At 52.6% G+C, this 20,795-nt stretch overlaps 8 protein-coding genes across 8 annotated transcripts; 5 read left to right on the top strand and 3 right to left on the bottom strand.

Moving 5' to 3' along the window:
• Positions 1-377: 377 nt before the first annotated feature.
• AYO21_09710 (glutamate 5-kinase) lies at positions 378-1,929 on the top strand (the record flags this gene model as incomplete). The annotated part of the gene is made up of 3 exons (XM_022659639.1): positions 378-417; positions 513-700; positions 802-1,929. The coding sequence occupies 3 exons, from the start codon at positions 378-380 to the stop codon at positions 1,927-1,929; spliced, it is 1,356 nt and encodes a 451-aa protein (XP_022508035.1).
• A 478-nt stretch (positions 1,930-2,407) lies between these two features.
• On the bottom strand, positions 2,408-3,585 carry AYO21_09711 (hypothetical protein; the record flags this gene model as incomplete). The annotated part of the gene is made up of 3 exons (XM_022659640.1): positions 2,408-3,255; positions 3,331-3,337; positions 3,430-3,585. 3 exons carry the CDS (start codon positions 3,583-3,585, stop codon positions 2,408-2,410), a joined length of 1,011 nt encoding a protein of 336 aa, XP_022508036.1.
• Positions 3,586-6,887: 3,302 nt separating this feature from the next.
• AYO21_09712 (hypothetical protein) lies at positions 6,888-10,475 on the top strand (the record flags this gene model as incomplete). The annotated part of the gene is made up of 1 exon (XM_022659641.1): positions 6,888-10,475. One exon carries the CDS (start codon positions 6,888-6,890, stop codon positions 10,473-10,475), a length of 3,588 nt encoding a protein of 1,195 aa, XP_022508037.1.
• Positions 10,476-11,102: 627 nt separating this feature from the next.
• AYO21_09713 (hypothetical protein) lies at positions 11,103-11,792 on the bottom strand (the record flags this gene model as incomplete). Its single annotated transcript, XM_022659642.1, has 1 exon — positions 11,103-11,792. The coding sequence occupies one exon, from the start codon at positions 11,790-11,792 to the stop codon at positions 11,103-11,105; it is 690 nt and encodes a 229-aa protein (XP_022508038.1).
• Positions 11,793-12,630: 838 nt separating this feature from the next.
• On the top strand, positions 12,631-13,356 carry AYO21_09714 (hypothetical protein; the record flags this gene model as incomplete). Its single annotated transcript, XM_022659643.1, has 1 exon — positions 12,631-13,356. The coding sequence occupies one exon, from the start codon at positions 12,631-12,633 to the stop codon at positions 13,354-13,356; it is 726 nt and encodes a 241-aa protein (XP_022508039.1).
• A 1,984-nt stretch (positions 13,357-15,340) lies between these two features.
• AYO21_09715 (hypothetical protein) lies at positions 15,341-16,819 on the top strand (the record flags this gene model as incomplete). Its single annotated transcript, XM_022659644.1, has 1 exon — positions 15,341-16,819. The coding sequence occupies one exon, from the start codon at positions 15,341-15,343 to the stop codon at positions 16,817-16,819; it is 1,479 nt and encodes a 492-aa protein (XP_022508040.1).
• Positions 16,820-17,314: 495 nt separating this feature from the next.
• Positions 17,315-19,458, top strand: AYO21_09716 (hypothetical protein; the record flags this gene model as incomplete). Its single annotated transcript, XM_022659645.1, has 7 exons — positions 17,315-17,583; positions 17,645-17,655; positions 17,706-17,861; positions 17,921-18,302; positions 18,353-18,437; positions 18,494-18,532; positions 18,586-19,458. The coding sequence occupies 7 exons, from the start codon at positions 17,315-17,317 to the stop codon at positions 19,456-19,458; spliced, it is 1,815 nt and encodes a 604-aa protein (XP_022508041.1).
• Positions 19,459-19,662: 204 nt separating this feature from the next.
• Positions 19,663-20,418, bottom strand: AYO21_09717 (hypothetical protein; the record flags this gene model as incomplete). The annotated part of the gene is made up of 1 exon (XM_022659646.1): positions 19,663-20,418. The coding sequence occupies one exon, from the start codon at positions 20,416-20,418 to the stop codon at positions 19,663-19,665; it is 756 nt and encodes a 251-aa protein (XP_022508042.1).
• Between the last annotated feature and the right edge of the window lie 377 nt (positions 20,419-20,795).

Consider the following 20,795-nt stretch of genomic DNA (forward strand, 5'->3'; position numbering starts at 1 on the left):
AACAAGAAGCAGAACTACCCATTCAAAGAACAAAGTGACACCGAAGCTGTACGAGGTAGACCAAAGGGGAAACTTGCGATGATTGACCTTGGAGGTCTCCCCCCTCATGCGCCAAGCTCAAATCTGACTCGCTCACTTATTCTTAGGATTGCATGCACATCCGCCTTGTCAATAAAGTCTGATTGGCAAAATTTTCGGAGAAAAGAATCATCTCTGTCACAGCCTTGTGTACTTGTCTTGAAGGGCGTAGGCCCGAGTCTTCCTTTTCGTACCTCCCTTTGACTCAAGATGAGCCACCCAGACCTCGGCATTTGGAGTCTCAGCGTGGTGCTACAAGTACAACTATCATATCTTCAGAAAAGTTGGAAACCGAAACAATGAGGACTGGAAAGCATTTGACGATCGTCATTAAAATTGGTAAAGACGCTACTTACCCGTGATGCCCTATCTATTTGGGAACGTCAAAAAGAAGAGGTCAACAAGGACGAGGCTTACTGTGGTACTGGCGATAGGGACTTCCTCCATTGTCGACGAGACCACCCACGAACCCATCATTTCGATTCTCGCTCAGATTGTAGAGACGGCCGTCACTTTAAGGCGAGATGGGCATCGTGTCGTCCTTGTGTCGTCCGGGGCCATCGGGGTCGGGCTACAGAGGATGAATATGCCCAAGAGACCGAAACATCTGGCTCAAATTCAGGTAGGTTGGCAGACGAGCCCATTTCTCTCATTATGTCTCTCAGTATCTCGAGATCGCCGATTTTAACAACAAGCTAAATCATGTCTTGTCAACTTCAACAGGCCCTTGCTGCTATCGGTCAGTCCCGCCTCATGTCGATCTGGGACTCCTTCTTTGCACATAGGAACCAGCCCGTGGCCCAGATCCTGATCACACGCAATGACATCGCCGACCGCTCTCAATATCTCAATGCGCAGAACACGCTCGCCGAGACCTTATCAATGGGGGTGATACCCATAGTCAACGAGAACGACACGTTGGCGGTGTCAGAGATCAAATTTGGCGACAATGACACTTTGTCTGCTATCGCTGCGGCCATGGTCCATGCAGACTATCTATTCTTGATGACTGATGTAGACTGCCTATACGACAGGAATCCCAGGAAGTTTGTCGACGCGAAGCCAATCCTCGTGGTTGACGACATCGATGCTCTACAGGTGGATGTCTCGTCTCGAGGGTCGGCGTTGGGAACGGGTGGTATGGCTACGAAGATCGTCGCCGCGCGACTAGCGACTGCCACAGGTACGAGCACGATCATCACAAAGTCTTCAAAACCAGGGAATATTGCCGCAATCATACGCCATCTCCACCCACCTGTAGAGGTCGATGGTGAGACTGGCACAATGCTTTCCGTACCAAGCATCCCGCCACCTTTGCATACACGCTTCCTTCCGTCCTCATCTCCAATCCGCAACCGCGCATTTTGGATCCTCCACGGCCTCGCTCCCCACGGCACACTCTACATCGACCGCGGTGCCTCCGTCGCGTTGGCGAATAAAGCCGGCTTGTTACCCGTCGGGATCGTCGATGTGGAAGGGACATTCGCTCAACAGGAAGCCGTCCGCTTGGTTGTCGTGGACAAGACACCACTGGGTAGCTTATCTCCCATGGGCAATTCTAACTCGATCTCCATGCAGTTGGTATCGAGGGAAGAAGAGATCGGCAGGGCGGTGGTGAACTACTCATCCGCGGAGATCGCGAGGATCAAACGGCTTAGAAGTTCTGAGATCAGAAATGTCCTGGGATATGCCGATAGCGAGTACGTTGCATACCGGGAGAATGTAAGTCTGCATGCGAGTGCCAGCGGCGATAAGAGCAGGCCGGACACTCCGAGTGGACCACGGACACCAACGAAAGAGAGAACGCCGGAAGCCAGTGTGGTGGACTTGAAAAGTTGGAAGGTCGAGTAAAATATAGAACACTATGGCCCGGACATTGTCGACTGCACAGACGATCATGTTCTCTTGGACGCGACCAGAGGCAGAACGAAGAATGAGTTTTGGTTTTGGTCATGGCATGGCGTCATAGGATCTGCGTATGCTTGGGGCATCTTGATACCGGAGACAGTAAGCAGGGGTGCATATCTATAGAGATGGTGTCAATGTTGGTCGAATATTTCCACTAGAAAGGAGCGGCTAAGTAAGTGATCGACAAATAGCGAACAAACAACAAGCCTCAGATCCGGCTTCGCCAGTGCTCGAGAGTGTCGAGGCAGTGCACAAGCCTCAGCTTGTGACCATCGCTTCGGCCCTAAGATACCCCGTACAAGTTTGATCGTACGAAATCCCGCCTGCAGCGAGAGAAAAAGTTCACAAAGCCGACACCTGAAAGGATTTCCAACAAGTAGCAGATCTCAGCAGAGAAAGCCAGAAAGAATCACCTTGGGATCTATACCACCAGAGACCCATCCGGGGCGGCTTTCGTGCTAAGTCCACATCGTTGCCTGCACGCCTCGAATCCATCCTGGCTTCCCGTCCCGATGGCCGGGATGCGCAGACCTGTGGCCGTCCAGTTCCCGCCGGTGAGGTTGATGAATGGCATCACCTGCGTACCAATGTCCTTCGGCATCATGAAGAACGCCTGTGCGATGTTCAATGTTGCTGGGTCGGCGTCGTTGAGAAATGAATAGAGCTGATTGTTTCCGCAGCCTGGGAAATCGTCAGGAAAAGCCACAGGCTCGTTTGGCACGAGAGTAGACGCACCCATATTGTACATAGAATGCACACTGGCCTGGGGAAAGATGGTCATCATGCCCGGGGTCAAGACTTGCTGTACCAGCCGTGCCCCATTCTCTTGCACCATGTACGTATGGGTTGTTCCACTCACTGCAACGACCAAGTTGTGGGCTCTATGCAAGTGTGGTGCAAGCATCGCGCATGGCCCGAGATTGAGCTGCGCCACCGTCGCCCCAACGGTGGAGAGCACAGGCCAGGTCGCTGCATTTGCGTTACAGACGCTACCCGGCTTCCAGGAATACACCGGGTTCGAGGAAAAGTTGTAGAGAAGCTGCTGGTCCGAAAGCATGTGGAGACGGTCACTCATGGTCGCCGCCATCTTCAAATTCGCAACCAATGTTTGATCCACCGTTTGGTCAGCGGCCAGAATGGGCAGTGGTGCGATGAAAAGAACGATGGCGGAGACGGATCCGATGCACGCTGAGAGCAGCATCGTAGGAGGTTTCTTGAGGACACAGATATAACTGATGATGAATGTGGCTATAGTTGTGATGAGGGCTGCTAGAAACAGGAAAGGCGACGGTCATGAAACCTGTGGATAGTCTCGATATCGGTCCAAATGCTTTGCTCCAGTACCGACAGTCTGGATTGGTCAAGCAGAACCAGAAGATTGGGTCTGAGCATGACACAGACATGGGTTCGATCGTTCTTATGTGCTTTTGCTTTCCAGCTTACCGCTGTTCCAGGCACTTGGATCCGTTCCACCGTTTTCTCCCTTTGAAACTCCAGGGACGTCAGCCTTCCGAACAGCAAGTCAGGCTCTGTGCAAAGTCGAAAGTTCGCAGTATTTCCTAAACTGGTGGTGGAGGTCCACAAGATATCATTGGGCATTTTCGTTCGTTGGTCCGCTTTGAGCAAGTCCATTCATTTGATACGAATTCGAGCACTCGCTTCCGTTCGCAACGCATTCCCACCGGATCAAGTCCTGCATCGTGGCCGGATGTCACCACCAACTCACATCACGGAGAGGAATGGTAGGGGAGGATGCTACCAATGTGCAGAGAAGGGAGCCAGATAACAGGAATCGGGCAGACAGCTATCCGGCGAACGGTGTGAAAGAGACGGGTAATCGCAGGAACGGGGCACTGTGCCCTTTTTAGGGTCAAAAATAGTAGAAGAGATTTTCGAGAAACCGGAGGTTATTGTGAGGCTCTGGGTCCGTGAGACGACTCAACGTAAAGGGGTGGGTCGAGGAGCAGCGAGGTAGAGAGAGGAGTATTGATTAAGTGGCAAAGCATGAGGTTCCTTGTCGAGTCGTCGACATCCTGGACAATCGAGCGGTAGCGGGAATCAAGATCGAGCTGGAAATCATCGGGAAAGAAGTGATGATTTTAAATCCTTTCTAAACCCACCATTGCAGAGGCTGTTTGACCAAAATTTACGCGCAGCTCGACATCGCACAGAGATGGCGATGGCCTGAAGCTGTACGCTCAGGATACGTTGCGAGACTTGGTTTCTGTGTGTAGCGTTGACGTGTTCGACATCACCAGAAATTGATGGTTCGGGTACTTCCCTTCATTATCACTAATCCAGTGCACCTGCCATGAAGGTCAGATAGTGCGAGGACCTATAGACAAAAAGTCGGTGAGGCTGTCAGTTGCTTCGAGTATCGCAGCTGATTGGAGAGGGTGTAGGCATCTCAACTGCTCGACAACTGGTGGCAGTGTAGCATTGAGCGAGTTTGCACGACGACAATGGGAATATTAGTCGAACTCCTACCCCAAGCACACCCTCGGTTGTGTGCCATGCGGATCTTGGACACTTGTAGCACAACAGGATCTCTGTGCATTAGAGGCAACAGCTTCCAGAAACATTGTTCGCCCTCTGAGAAGAGGTAATTGTCATGCAAGTTGTAACTCGCTTCCAGGACAAGGGCACGAAACGGGAGAGCGCATGAAGAGGCGAGGTTGGCATGACCGATTGAGATGGCGAGTTATTGTTTGTGCTTCCCCTTACTAGCTAAAAATGCGACAGAACCCAAGACCAGGACCTGCATATCAAGGCGTTATCCCGCTGCCAAATGTGCACATGGCAGCGACGCCGTTGACACCAAGTTGCGCCACTGAGTCAAGCGTTGCGCCAGTGCTTTGGGCCACAAATTCCACCTCTTTTAGCCTGCGTTGATGGCGATAGCCTTTGATCCTTTTACAAGGGGCAGTTTGTGTTGGCATGTTCTCCCATGGTCGATGCGGGATCCGATTCTTTTCCAGCAACATCACCTTACCACCTTGTCACGTAATGGCAGCTAGTCGGAAGAGGCTGGCGCAGGTGGCAGGGTGACCAGGGGCGGCCAGAAGGGGGGGGGGACTTAGGTTTTCAGGACAAGGAAAGGCTGAACGGAACTCGAAGGGCGACAGGCTTGATCAACCAGGGGAGGCGTGGGCATTCCCCCGCAAGGAACGATAGGCTCTCGGTTGGATGCAGGAGATGGCGGATTACCACGCTTTGACCTATGGTATCGAGAATGACAGAACTGAGAAGAGGTTTGGAGATTGCGCACCGCATACGAGGACTCATACGAGAACTCGTACGAGAAACTGAGGTTGATGAAGTGCTCGCCCGTCCGTTGTGGTGCTTTTCGAAAGACGCGCTAGAAGTCGATGATGGAAGTTAGAGAACGAAGTAGAGCCATTATTTGCCCAAGGAGAGAGGCAGGAGATAGCAGTAGCAAGGCTCCTTACCCGAAACAGCCTCCAACCTGCGCCAGGTGGGCTTTTCCTGGTAATGAGTGGAGCGGTTATGAAAATCAGGGGTAGGCACCGCCAAACAGCCCAAACAGTGTTTTTTTCGGGTGGTGGTTTGGCTGCTTTGGCTGCTTTTCGGGGGGGGGGGGGGGGTCGGAACACGGGTGGCTTGGACACTCACCAAACGAGTTTGGCGCATTAGACCTCCACCACTCTGTGGCCTGTGCCCGCAGGCCCGGTCCCTTTTGGTGCCTGCGCCCGCCTCCCTTGGTTCTATGGGGAATGGGACTTTTTGAGTTCTGCCTCAATGCACTACTGGAACTCGGACAGATCGGGGTCCCAAGTCGCCGTCAGGGATGAATTCACACACATCTGGCAAAGACTCAGAGAGAGAGAAACGACCACTACTTTCCACGAGCTGCTCTAGACACCAAAGAAGTCTCCCCTCTGGTTTCATACCTTGTTGTTGGTTTCGCTCGCCCTGCTACTGTTCTAGCTCTGTTGCTCAGCCTGCATCCTACCAGTCCGTTATCGCATCCCTGACCTCCTCGTAACTGGCAGCACCGCAAGGTGGATGCTCCTCTTCCCTCTTCGACCTCCTCGATCGATCCTTGCGAACAGGCGGCTATTGCTCGAACATCTCTCCCATTGAGTCCTCTTCAAAAAAGCGTCATCCGACTTTCAACACCTCGACTCGGTCGCCTGTGTTTCCATTCTGTTACTCTCAAGACACTAAATCCTTCAAGAATCCTCCATCACACCGCCCCCAAGCTCGCTTGACTTCCCAGCAGTCCTCGTTTGTCGCTACTTTCTCTCCGTCTTCGTCGTCCATCCGTCAGGAGTCAAAACGAGCCGGTGGAACCATATACAGGCCAAAAAAGCAGACACAGGTGAAGCGGGTGACTTGTTGATACCATGGCTGAGTGATTACCGCCATGTTCTGGTCTGAAGCGGAATCTCCAGTCGCCACAGTTGCTGAACAAGTTGATGGTCTAGAAGCCTGCACCCTTACACACTCTTTCTCTGTCGACCTGGCTCCTTTCAGAGGGGTGCTGTCCTGACTTGAGAAGCGCAGTCTGTGTCAAGAGCGGGAAACATCGCGAACACAGTTTCTGCCACGCACGAACTCTTCCGAAGCGCTTGCATTCCAAACTAGGCTGGCTCTGCATATAGACCCGATATCTCCTTGATTCGCCGGTCGCCTTTCCAACTGCAGGCAAAGCAGATCCCAACTGCAGGTACATTCTGCAGCAAAGCATTGCTGGCACATCTGCACCGGAGATCTGGATCCTGCACCCTGCCGTGTAGCCTGAGCCTTCTCCAGCAATTACGCTGCGATCAAGGTCGCTGGCTCATGCTATTTGCCCGACCCTCGTCATTCATGTACCAACATCAGCCCACCACTTGACGAGTCCAAGGCTCTCTGTTAATCATTAGACTCAAGAAGCAATGGACACATCTGGCGATTCTGTTGTCCATAACAACCGACGGTCGAGGTCGAATTCGACATCATCTCCAGCGCCGACTGTCAGGAAACAATCCACTGCTGTTGGCTTGCAACATCTAGATTCTCGAAATGTTCACCTGAGAACCAGGCCCAGGAGTCCAGAAAGCTCGATGCCGCTCACCAGCCGATTCCGCTACGATAGAAGTCGTTCACGAAGCCGCCCGGAAAATTCCCTGAGCCCGAACCTCAATATCAACCGCTGGTCGCATTCAACATCTTCAAGTGTCTCTGGTATCGAGGCAGATGCGATCCGTACACGCGCAAACACATCGCGACGCATGAGCATTGGCCCCTCGCTAGTGTCCTCTTCCGCACAGGGGAAAACCTCGATGCATAAGCGGAGATCGTCCAGCCAAAGTCCTCAGGCGAGACAGGGTTCGGGCTCAGCTTTTCTTCAGGTGGAGCGGACTCACGCTCTACGAGACACCAATCCAGTTGGTGTTTCGCCACACCTCACTCCCACGTCCATGTTTAACCCCAGCGCCGGGGAGTACTTTGGCGAGACCTGGCAGAGTCGGAGGACTGGCAAGAATGGGGAGGCGGTTGCCGTGTCTGTCCATTATATGAGAACAAGCCCACAGCCCACCATGAGATCATCCGAGAATGTTACAACTCAATACATGACACAGGCTACTCTACCAAGTACCCGTGAGAACCTCCCTACAACGAACGGGCGCGATGGATCGATGAATGATTCCGCTCCGCCGCATGTACCCACACGTGTCAAAAGTCATCGAAGTCCGACGCAAAAGACTATGCTCTCCAAGGCTCTGGCGGTAGCCAATACTGCTGTATTGCTTGACAATGCCCAGAACATTGAGGGAGCTATCGAGGCATATGCAGAAGCCTGTGAGCTATTGCAGCAAGTTTTGATCCGTAGCTCGGTCCTTGATGATCGGAAAAGGCTGTCTGACATTCGAAATGCCTACTCTAAAAGAATAGCCGACCTTCATGACCTTGACAATTCCTTTTCTGATCTGATGGAGAAAGCTTTACCTGAAGATCCTCCTCTTGATGAAACCAACAACTCTTTCTTCAGCAGTGACGGTATCGAGCCGGATACGACCGAAGTCCTAGAGTCTGTCCAAATCCCCCCTCGACAAGAATCTTTGCTACCGGAAATATTTGGCGGAGAATCCTATATCAACCAGGTGTCAGCCCGTAAGAGGATACATATCCCTAGTCTAGCGGTGCCTATGGATGCGCAGTATATGCCACCCCCTCTTTCGCCGAGAAGGCCCTCATCTCCCACAGTCGATGGGGACGCGAACACGCCTCTTGCGACTAGAAGACCAAGCGATGCTCCGACAGCTGCTCTTCACACTCGCGAAGGTAGCACCGAGTCTACTTCTTGGTTGGACACTCTCGAAGACGGCGACTCAACAACGTCTCGGTCCTCTCGACTATCGTCTTTGGATTTTGGAATCCAGAATAACCACCATATTGTCGACGACTTTGAAGCAGAGTTCGATGCTGCTCTTGACGCTGCCGTAGATGCTGCCTACGATGACAATTTGACAGAGGAGCCCACTCCGAGGCCGGATAAAAACATGCAGGATTTCAGTGACGATTTCAGTACCCCTGTCCCTCCTGCCTTTCAACCAGCCTCCAATGGCCATTCCCTTCTGTCGTCCGATGTCGAACTGACTCGAGAATATGATGAGGGGGAGTCATCAGAAGAAGAGGAACGATTGCTGGAAGAAATGACAAAAGGGTTTGTCTTTGATGATTTTTCGTTCGACAACAAATCGAAATCGGCACTCCCTCGACAGTCGGACTCCAGTACATTCTCAGGCAGAACCTGGACAAGTTCTCTTCCATCAACCACAGCAACAAATAACACCACTTTGAGCACTCTGGCAGAGTCACTGGAGTCGTCCGCGGAAACATCCCCTCCACCAATTCCCCCAGCAAAGGACTCTCCTTTGACATCTCCTCCAAAGACGGGCCTTTCCCAAGCACCGCCCATGGCTTTACCGGCTCAACCATCCAGCAGGCCAGTTAGTATTGAGAAGTATAGTGGACTGAATATTCGAGAAAGAAGATTCTCGGGTCGGAGTGGAGAGCAGCTCAAGATCGAAACCTTTGTGCGACGGAACTCTTCGACCATTCCCATCAAGCCGATCGCGGCCCCTCCGTCTGTTCCTGACATGGACGTGCCTGCAGAGCAGCAAAAGGCGTCCCAGACAGGCCCGGCAGAACCTATCGTTCCCTCCCTAGCACCCATAACGCCGATGACGACCTTGCCCTCGAACGATTCTGTTCAAAGTGAATCCCCTGGCACTCCTGCCTTGACACAGGGAGGTTCACAAGGCAGCATCGAGGACTCGGCAGCTATGCCGCAGTCGCCTGCAAAGACGGGAAAGATGGGACCCCCTGCCGCGGTCAAGAAAAATCTATCGTCATCGAGTTTGAGGGTGCGAAATTTGTCGGTGGCCACGACAGAAATTAGTGCAGAGTCACCAATCACACCCATCAGTGCAGGCTTTGGTGCAGACAGCAGAAAGGTAGTCCCGCCTCTACCGTCTGCTGCGTTGCCGACGCCATCGACGGCAGCTTTTGGCCCCCAACTGCTTCAGACAGGGGGAATGTACTTGTTCGATGATATCACTGCGACGGATCCCCCAAGGACACCACGTAGTCCTGATGCCCCCAGTGTATCCCCTCCTCAGCTCCTAGAACCCTGTCCGGAATCTTTCCTTCTCCGCCCTTTCTGGCTGATGCGATGTTTGTACCAGACGCTTGCTCATCCAAGTGGGGGATACCTGACCACGAAGCTATTCATTCCTCGGGATGTATGGAAGGTGAGGAATGTCAAGCTCAAAGCCCTGGATGATAAAGTGTCGCAGTGTGACCTTTTGACGGCTGCATTACTCAAAATTGCCAAAGTCGACACGTTTGATGCGGACTCGGTCCTCGACGAGCTACAGGCATTCGAAGCGGTCCTGGAGCAGGTTCGAAACACGTTGCAGAAGAAGATGGGCAACGATGTAGGCCTCTCAGGCTCATCTGGCCTTTTCAAGTCCGCAGGTGAAGACCACGAGACTGGGAAATCCAGCAGCACTGCGGCCAAATCTATTGCATCCAGCTGGCGCAAACTTCGATCCAAGTCGAGTACTCCGGCTATGGGAATTCTGAACGGGCAGAAAGACAGGCTATTGTCTGGTCCAACAATGGCGTCGTTACCCATGACTTCATCCTCGGCTGTAGCTTCTGCGCGGTCACATCTGAACCGCAAGATCGCACCGCCGCCGACCCCAACGCAGTTGATGAATGTTCAACCTGTCCACGCAGCCTACATGTCGAGCTTGGCACGTCTCTTTGACGCAGCCCAAGTGCTCGATGGCATTGCCCGGCAGGTGGAAGACCCTGGTCTGAAATGCAGTAACAAAACCCAAGTGGGGTTGGAGCTGGGTGTGAAGAATGCCGCCGAGTTTTTTGCGTTCTTCATCATTCGGTTTGTCATGGCCGATTTGATGCTGATGGTGGACAAGTTCCTTAAGAGAGGAAGTGAATGGGTCCTGGCTTGATGCGTACCGATTTGTGACGTTATGGGATGTTGGTCTGTAATGCTATCGATCATGATGTTGCAGATGATTGTATGTTGCCTTCCAGCGGCATTGGCGGTGTTGATGGTGCTTCATTGGTGTTTTGCGGGATGTTCTTGTTGCATTATGAGAAGAATTTCAGTCGCTACAGTATCTGGTTTGTCGTTTTACCATTGTTGCCATTGTGTTTTATGATACCACCCAGTGTTTGGAGGCTTAGGCTATGTGGAACAGCCTTCAAGACCAGCAGAAGGGGGGGCTTGGAAGGGGTAGATAAAGAGATGATGGGCACGTATATGTGGTCATTGTCTTAGGTAGACTGAGGAGGGGAGCGATGATGTTGGCGAGATACCTAGAGATCAGAGACCTTGCCTAGGATGTACCTAGGTACCATTTGTATGCAACATGTCTACCCATGTTATCCTTGTTACTGCGAGCCGTTGGTGTTTGCCCCGATTGACGGTCATTCGGAACAGAGAACAGCGAAGCCGCGTGCATCGACAAAGTCGTCGTAAAAAGTATCCACGTGAAGACGAGGAAGCAAGCACGCATGTGGTATCTCTTACACAATCCATAGAGCGCAAGAGAAGGTAGACCTTCCCAAAAGGATCAGGCTCGAGCCCAGCTCTCTGCATCCTGCTCTGAGCCTGCTATGTAGAGCTCAGGGAAGAGATCTCGAAGCACGTCGTCCACTTGCTGGTCGCTATACTGTTCCACTCCCTCCTGCACAAGTCCGACGCTATCCTGAGGGTGTCGTGATGACTCAATCTGTGCATCAGTCACCGGTGAATGGCGCTCGGTGTCATTCTGAGCGACACTTTCTGACCGCGACTGGCTTGGCTGGTTTCCTTCTGTCCCAGCTTCTGTCGCGTTGATGATTGCGTTGGTCATTTCGTGCGGTGACAATCCCTGCAATCTCTTGAACATTCGCTGAAGATGCCACTTGCTGAGCCGGACCTGGTCTGAGAGCTGCTGCAAACTTATTTTCTGCCCCCGAGAGGCTGTCGTCTGCACTAGATCAACAGCATGACGGATCTTGACCTGTAGAGGATCTTCCTGTTGTAATACTAGCAAATGAGGTTTGCAACGCCTGCACGCCCGGTATCCAGCTTCTTCGGCCAGCGGACCGTTGTCGTAAAAGGCAACGTTTGCCCGGCGCGCCAATCGAGCTTTGCAATCCGGGCGGCAGTATATTCCTGTTGTTTTGACGGCGTATACAAACTCTCCCACAGCCTCAGAGTTGCGGAAAGCTACCGCCGACCACCGAGCTGTTGTGCTTGAAAACCCTCGCGCCGACATCGAGCATCTATCAGCTTTAGAGTCGCAGCTTGCTGAGCGCGGACATTGTGAGCCCCAAGGAAAGCACAGGGTTTTGACGTCGGCTTGCGAGGTCCTCATCCTGATGGACTCTCGCCTGCTCGTTGCTGTCGTTGCTGTCGTTGCTGTCGTTGCTACACGTGCTGTAAGTTGCATCCCTCTGGTAGGATGAGACAGTGGATATTGATGCGACTTCTCAGAGCTGGAGCCTGGGATATCGCTCGTTATCTAGATCAAACAAGAGTCTTCCTTTGATTGGTGATAACTTGAGCAACTCGCCTGATAGGAACCATGCGTGAGCGTAGTCGGAGTGGCTCCAGAATATTTAGTTCCCTTTGTAAGAGTGGACACAACGTGCTCTGGCCCAACAATGGCACAGATTGATGAGGGAGGAACTTTTCTGGAACGAAAAAGGGCTGATGTTGTTCTCACAGGAGATCGGGGGCTCAACCGGAGTCAAACTATTGGCGGCGGAACGGACGCCTAGATCCTAGAGTTGCTGTAGAAGTGACCAATGACAGGGATACATGATATACCTTCCCGCGTTATGCTGACTGCTTTTGCTGCAGAAAGGACGCCATTACGCTTCATACCGATTGCAAAATTGTGCTCTCAATGATACCGATGTCTCGTACATTAAAAATCCGGTTGTATACGCGCGGTTGCCATGAGTCATCTCGACCTCGACCGATGGGTATAAGAAGGGGCACTGTGGTCGAGGATGAGAAGTTGTTGCACGACACCACATCACCTCGTTGGGCTAAACATTGTCTTGTCTAGATTGCAAAACACCAGTACCTTCTCGTTCATCCCAGTCGACATGACTCACGAAGAAATTTCGCCAGCAATTCTTTACTGGGGCACGCCAGTGGTGTTGATCAGCACCACGAACCCCGACGAAAGTGCCAACATAGGCCCAATGTCATCAGCCTGGTGGCTTGGGCACGGCTGTATGCTTGGACTCGACGCTTCTTCCCAGACCACACAGAATATGCTTCGCACCAAGCAGTGCGTGTTGAATCTTGCCTCGGACAACATGGCAGCGAATGTCAATGCATTGGCTCGAACGACCGGCACCGACCCAGTCCCATCCTCGAAGCAGGACAGAGGCTATGAGTTTGTCAAAGACAAGTTTGGGTGCGCCGGGCTCACATCTCTGCCTTCAAAGAAAGTCGCTCCTCCCGGAATCAAAGAATGTCCCGCTGTCATGGAGGCGGAAGTGGTGGCGGTGCATGAAATGTATGGAGGAAGGGCGGTGCAAGGTCTCGTGCTCGCGATCGAGGTCAGGATTCTGCGAGTCAGCATTCACAAGGAACTCAGACTCAATGGCTTTCGAAACCGTGTCGATGCGGACAAGTGGAAGCCGCTGATCATGATGTTTTGTGATCTATACGGGTTGAAGGACGGGAAGGTGAAGCAGTCAAGACTTGCAGAGATCGAGGAGGAAATGTACAGAGGATTGACTGAGACGACAGGAGAAACGGACGATGATGTGGACGACAATTTTGGAGAGCATGTCGTCGGGCTGACTGCTTCGCAACAATAGAATATCAACGGGTGCAAGAGGAATGTCGAAAGTCCATAGATTGCATGCTCAATAGATTGCGAAGACCAATTCTGGTCTACCAATATTCTTCAGGAATAAGTAAGACCACTGAGGCTTTGCGAGTGTGATCTTCTGGGAGTCTAGATCTTATGTTGTCAAAACATCTTACCACTTGCACAGACTCCATGTGCTCTCCCAGTCTCTCGCTGAGGCAATGCAATGGCGGTCGAGTGGGTTCGTCAAGCTGCGACTAGGAGTTCAAAGAAACTGGTGCCAGGCCCAGTGTCCGGAGATCTTGATCCCAAGCTGTCGTTTCTCGTGGTCTTAGCATCACCCTTCGTCTTGCCAGCTAGGAGCATCATCATTTGTGGTCCCGAAATATACCTTGACTGAAGTAGGCTGTAGGAGATTCCTTGGTCAGTGGCAGCCGAAATGGTGGGCGTTGCATGTCGAAGAAAGGGAGGGCAGCTTAGTCTCGGCCTAGAGCTGTAGGGAACTTGCCAGCTTCAAGACGAGGTCATCAGGGTGAACACCGATATCCTATCGGGTGTGATTGTGAGAGCGCGAGAGTTGTTGAAGCAATGCATTACGGTGCCTGGGTGGAAGTGGCAGGGATAGGAAGTGATGCAGCCGCAGGCTTAAACATGCTGCGCCAAATGTACCTCTGACATCGCTGGCCCAGGTCGAAATTTTGGCGGCCATGAGCAGCATCTGTCGCTATCAGTGGCTTCATCGTAGGCTGCATCGGTCGAAGTCTGTTACACGCATCGTTCGACCCTTCCCCTGTCAACCTATCTGACCACTCGTGGACTAGCCTGGTCAGAAGTTGCAGGAAAGGTCAAATGACCATATTCCTTTATCCTTGTCTGCCTCAGTTGCACCTCGTTCTGATTTCACATTCCGCCTGCGTAGGCCTGCAGTGCATGTCCACGACCCAATCAACTTACGCAGACATCTCAGATGTGATATACCATGCAGCGGACTCATCTGATGGTATTGAGGAAAATGGCTGACGTGCACCAACAGACAAGCCTGATTATTCGATGGCACACATCCACGACTTCCTCTTCATCGTCAGCCGGACCCCGATTTACCAGATATCCAACCCCCCTGCTTCCAGCGGACAGATCAAACTTGAACTGGACAAAAGACGCAAGCTCTCATGTGGCAGTGTCTGAAGATCTTTACGACGGACCATGCTTGTGGGGTAGCCTGTACAAGACAGCTTGCTTGATGGTTCGGAGTGCGACCGTCCATCGTCAACAAGCGCTAAACCCATCATCTCTCCGCCTTCGTGTTCAACCGTAACACAACGTATGATAGCCCGACAGGAATAGAACTTGGCTGGGCTCAATTGGAAGTCGACGACCGTTAACCCTACGTTACTGGCTTAGAGTTTCGCAACGGGCGAATGAATCACCTTCGTGCGGCATTCATTTCTGAAGAGCAGCCTCTCTACCAAGAGGGTTTCGACGTCATTCTGGCTGCGGCTTCACGTACCAGAGACATGGAGGAGTTGTGTCTCAAAATGACGTGAGTCCTGGTAAGACTATCGCCGCAAAGACCTCGGCAGCAAGTCAAACAGGTCTACGTGTCGTGCTGTTGCAACTTTCTCTGCACGGAAAATACGCTGCATCTAACCCACACCATCGGCATCAACGCCTTTGGGGGACTGCGAAAAGTACGACATGACCACCCCGCTCCAAACATTCCTGGCAAGAAGAGGCGGTCCACCTGACCCTATACCCCCCTGCAAATACGAAGAGCTTCTCCAATGGACGCTTGGTTGATCTTGTTTGAGATCTGGGCATCTTGTGGCATTCTGTGATTAGGTTTCCTTCACCCGAAATGCTCTCCCTGCTGAAACGCGGGGTAGTGTGTATAACAGCTCGAGGTCATCCACCCTGCCGGACCTACTGATCTTTGCATGGGCCGATCCTCCTCCTCTTGTCTTAGGTCAACAGAAGTCCAGGCAAACAAAACAATGCTCGAAGTATACTGTGACCCTTGCACGGTCAACAGCCGCAAGGTTCTGGCAGGCCTCGACCTCTTGGGCACCCAATACCACTTCAACCATATCGACTATTTCACCAACGAGCACAAGAGTCCCGAATACCTGAAAATCAATCCACATGGCACTGTGCCAGCTGCGGTTGATGGGGATCTACAGATCACTGAGTCCAATGCCATTCTGCAGTACGCCGCAGATGCGTGTGGCTCGATGTATCCGAAAGACCCCAAACAGCGATGTGCTGTAAACCGCTGGCTTCTGTGGGAAGCCTCAGTCTGGTTTCCCAGCTGCTACATATATCTGGTAGAATATGTGGTGAAGCCACTTCTCCAGGCCGAACCCGATCAGGCAGCCATTGATGCAGAAGCACCAAAGTGGCACAAGCATGCCGCCATCCTCGACGAACAGTTGTCTAAAACCAAGTGGCTTGCTGGTGACGATGTCACCATCGCCGATATTGCCATAGCCGCTCCTATGCACCTGCATGCCGCCCAACGCCTGCCGCTCGAAAAGTATCCCCACCTCACGCGCTGGCTGACGGACCAAGTCGAAAAGCTGCCTCAGTGGCAAAAGACCCAAACCGCTGTCGACAGAGCCTTGTTGCCAGGTAAGGCTACCACTGCCAATGGCACAGCTACATTTACCCGCGCTAATTTCAACTACACCAAGGACGTTGAACAGCGGACGGAGCTTTATTTCTACGAGTGCGAAGCTGCAAAGGATATCCATGAGCCTGGGGATGATCCGCACGAAATGACTGTGACGGACGGATGGCACAGAGCCGACTCTTTCTCTGTTGACAAGGAAGGATTCTCGCTTAGCCACTTCAAGACGGGATTTGAAACCTGGGAAGACGAGGCTTCAGTTCGCGAGCAGTTCTACCCTGAAATAGTGGAATTCTTGAAGAACACCACAGGCGCCCTGCGTGTGCTCGTCTTTGACCATACTATCCGTACGCAACGGAATGAAGCCAAGAAGCTGACCCAACAGACGAATACTTCGCAGCGTGCACCGGTCATGCTGGTGCATTGTGATTACACTGCCGAGTCCGGTCCTGCCCGTGTCCGCCAGCTATTGCAGGATGAGGCTGAGGACCTCCTTTCTCGACGCGTGGCATTCTTCAACGTATGGAAACCACTTCACCACACCGTCGAGGAGCGACCATTGGCCATGTGCGATGTCTCTTCGGCTCCAATGGAGGACTTCTTCAAGCTGTACCTCCAGTATCGTGATCGCGTTGGCGAGAACTATGTCATGCGCCATTCACCCAACCATAAGTGGTGGTACTTCCCCAAGATGACGCCGGAACAGGTGATTACTCTGAAGACATATGACTCTGAGACGGACGGGCGTGCTCGGTTTGTAGGGCACAGCGCATTTGAGGATTTAAACTCTGCCCCCAATGCACCGATCCGTGAGAGCATTGAGATCCGTACCATCGCTTTCTTCTGACAACTTCACTGGCCGGGGATGGGGTCCAGATTCAGATATGTAGCTGTAAAGGACCAGCTGCAGTCTTCTTGTGGTAGCTGCGTAATTCCGGAACTGTGTTTTCTGGCCAAACAATTTTTTCAACCCCTGCATTCACACACATCCTCAGTCTGTCTAATGCACCTAGTGATCGATTTCATCATCCTCAAGTGGGGTTAGTCCCACATGTGCGAGACCAAAGGTCGGAACGATAGAGCAGCAGGAAATCCATCGCCTGCGCCTAATTTGGACAATTTCACCTCCACTTCTCCACATCTTGGGGGAAGATGGAGGATGGCTGCCATGATCTGATGGCCGAGGGCGTGATGGCACGGATTGCCTCTCCACATGGGCAAAGAGTCAGTAAGTATATATTGTGTCTGATCCTGCGGGCCTGGGTCATGGGTTGATATGTGACTGATTGTCTTGTGACTTGGGTTGAGCACGACGTATCACTGCCACGTCGATTCTGGCAACATGTCTTCGTCCTCCAGTTCAACGGCTTTGCTACCGCAGTATCCTGCCACGTACTCGGGAATCCCAGAGAGACTATTGAACAAAGCAATTCGGGAGAAGTCAAGACTGTGGGAAAACCAATCCAAGGAAGACCAGACCCCCAGGAAAAGAGACTTGGCCATCCCTGCTGGTATTGGCCGCTCGGATTTCCTCAAAGCATTGGATGATTTGGCGAAAACTCTGGGGGAGGAGCACGTTGTGTTGAACGACAAGCCCCTTGAGGATGGATGGTGAGAAATATGATGGCCGCTCTTTTGTACCGTCGTGGTCAACAGCTGACTTTCTCTCAAGGTATTTGGAGCGTACGTTGAGATTGTCCTCAAAACCCGGCAGAGGTTGATACGTTGATCAGATCCCAATACGCACGATTCCTACATGATAATGGACGCCGAAGAGACAGTGTCGTCAGCTTGCGTCTACCCAGGCAATGTGCAGGATGTTCAACTTGTGGTGAAGTGGGCAAATAAACATCTTGTCCCCCTATATCCAATCTCTATGGGACGAAACCGTACATGATGCCTACTTTATTATCTCCTTCCGCCGAGCCCTCGCTGACGGACTTGACAGTGGGATATGGAGGTGCCGCACCGCGCGTGCGTGGCTCACTTACCGTCGACCTTGGTAGACGAATGAACAAGATCTTGGATATTGATCCAGATGACTGTACCTGTCTGGTTGAGCCGGGTGTTTCATTCTATGCTCTGTACGAGGAGATCAAGAGGAAGGGATACACCATGTGGGTGGATACGCCCGACCTTGGGGGAGGCTCAATCATCGGCAACACTCTCGAACATGGAGTTGGCTACACGCCATATGGAGATCACTGGTCGACTCATTCGGGGCTGGAGGTAGTTCTTCCCACTGGTGATCTGCTCAGGACAGGCATGGGGGCTCTCCCTGGCAACAACACCTGGCAGACATTTCCTTATGGATTTGGGCCGATTTCAGAGTATGGCGGGACCCCGGATGGATATCCCATATGCTGACGATGGGTTGCAGTGGGATCTTTTCACAGTCGAACTTTGGAATAGTCACAAAGATGGGTGTTGCTTTGATGCCAGATCCAGGCGGCTGCGAAAGCTTCGTGAGTGACCTGGGCTTCCTGACCTTGACCTCTCGTGGGCCAACTGACTTTCAAAGATGTATACGTTTCAGCGGGAAGATGACCTGCTGCAATTGGTACGTTGAACCTCCCAACACCACACATGAAAGATAGCTGAACATGACGCGAGATCGATATCGTTCGACCTCTGAGAATCGCCAACTTGCTCGAGAATGTCGCCCAAATCCGACACAGCACCGTTGAGTTGGCAGTCTCCGGGCTCCCACGATCACATTATTATCAAGGTACTGGCCCTATACCGGAGGAAGTGCTGCAAGCCCATCTGGAGGCCACGCCGCTCGGGCGGTGTTCATGGATATACTATGGGACGTCGTACGGGCCTGAAAACATTCGGAAATACAAACTGGACATTGTCCATCGAGAATTCACCAAAATCTCCGGGGCTAAAAGGATTGACCCTGACACACTGCCCGAGGACCATTATTTCTGGTCACGGGCCAAAATAGCCGGGGGCGAACCAGACTTTGAAGAGCTATCGTACATGAACTGGGTACCTAACGGCGCTCATTTGGGATTCAGCCCTGTGTCGCCGACTCGAGGCTCGGACGCGCTGAAATTATGGAAGATAGCCAAGACGAGGCACGACGAGCATGGAGTCGACCTCTTTATCGCATTTTGCGTAGGGTTGAGAGAACTCCACATGATCAATCTCATAATCTATGACCGGAGCAGGCCCGAAAGGAGAAAGGCTGTCGAAAGCTGCATGCGCTTGATGATCGAGGATGCAGCGAAACAAGGTTACGGAGAGTATCGGACCCATCTTCTCTTCCAGGACCAAGTCGCGCGGACATACAGCTGGAACGACAATGCTCTCATGAAGTTCAACGAGAAACTCAAGGATGCCCTCGACCCCAATGGCATCCTTGCCCCGGGGAGATGTGGTATTTGGCCAGAGCGTTACCGAGGACGAGGTTGGGAGATAGGCAAGGACGGGAGGGAGACTTCCGAAGGGGACGGGGTGCGACCGGGGGGAGCAACGTGAAGCTATGATGGCGGGGGACGAGCGGGCTATTAGGCTTCTCCCTGCCGAATTGAAGCCTCTTGTCAGGACCAAGGCAGTCCTTGTAATGGACAAGTTGTGGAGGATGGACACCCAGTGCATGTATGTAGGAGCAAACCTGAACCACCGTAGCTGGAGTTCAGAAGATGAGGAGGGTAGACTCTCCTGAAATCGATCCGAACGAGATCACACACCGTATTCGTCGGCGAGCTCGACCCAAGCGTCGACGATCTTGTCGACATCACTCTTCTTGATAGGAATGCGGTGAGGCCCGTCCCATTCAATCAGCGTCGTCGTCCCCGGCGCACAGTAGTTTTCGACCAGCTTCCTGTGGAGATGGAGACCTTCGTCCCTCAGGCCGTGGACGTGCAGAGTCGGGATCCTCAGCTTCATGTCTGGGCGCTCGAGGATGCTCTCGACGTCGGCTGCGTCCGCCAGGCCACCTGCGGACTGCATCCATGGTAGTTCTTCCGCCTCTTCACTCAGACTGACCAGCGGTGCCCGGCCGGCGAGGATGACGGCAAACTTCCACGGCCCGGGTTTCTCCTTGAGTTGCTGGTCGTACAGGAGGCTCGCCGCCAGTTTGGCGCCCTGGCTGAAGCCCAAGGTCGCTACCCACTCTCCCGTGCCCTCATCACTCTCCATGCAGCGGTCAATGGTGTACTCTAGCTCATATTGACACGCGGCCGGCTCGATCTCTGGGTGAGACTCGAGCCACCGGAACCATCGCCGGAATGGACCCCAGTCCGAGTACACGGGAACGACGCCGACGCCTTCGTCGCAGAAGAAGGGCGCATCGACGAAGACGAAGCGGTATCGGTTCTTGAGCTTTTCGTGGCCCAGAAACGCGCGGAACTGGTTCTTGAAGATTGCTGCGTTGACCCCACCGCCGTGGATGCAGAGGATGCGTGGTAGATGCAATGTGGGATCGGACGAAGCCATGGTGTTTGGGATACTTGGTCTGTTTAAATGTGTCAATGTGCGGAGATTCCGCTGAAGGGTTAAACCAGAATCGCCTCTCGGAGAATAGGTAGATACAAACCCGAGGCAGTGGAGAACGCACCCGTATTAATATTATGTACTCGGCCCTCGCTACACTCGCCGGGTGCTCGCTACCTCACTCGAGGGCGTAAGGCCATCACCATATTGGTGACATTGTGGGTTGGTCTATAAATACGCAACGGACCTGGGTCGTTTTCAGCCTCACTTCGGCCTCTCCAAGGTTCCGACTTTTAGCATCCAGACTCTACCCACCATATCCGCTGAAACCCTTGCCACCAGCAGCTCGCCTAAGGGCTTCCATGCCGTACCTCTCGGTC

Source organism: Fonsecaea monophora (genome assembly GCF_001642475.1).
Source record: "Fonsecaea monophora strain CBS 269.37 chromosome Unknown Scaff100, whole genome shotgun sequence".
NCBI lineage: Eukaryota > Fungi > Ascomycota > Eurotiomycetes > Chaetothyriales > Herpotrichiellaceae > Fonsecaea > Fonsecaea monophora.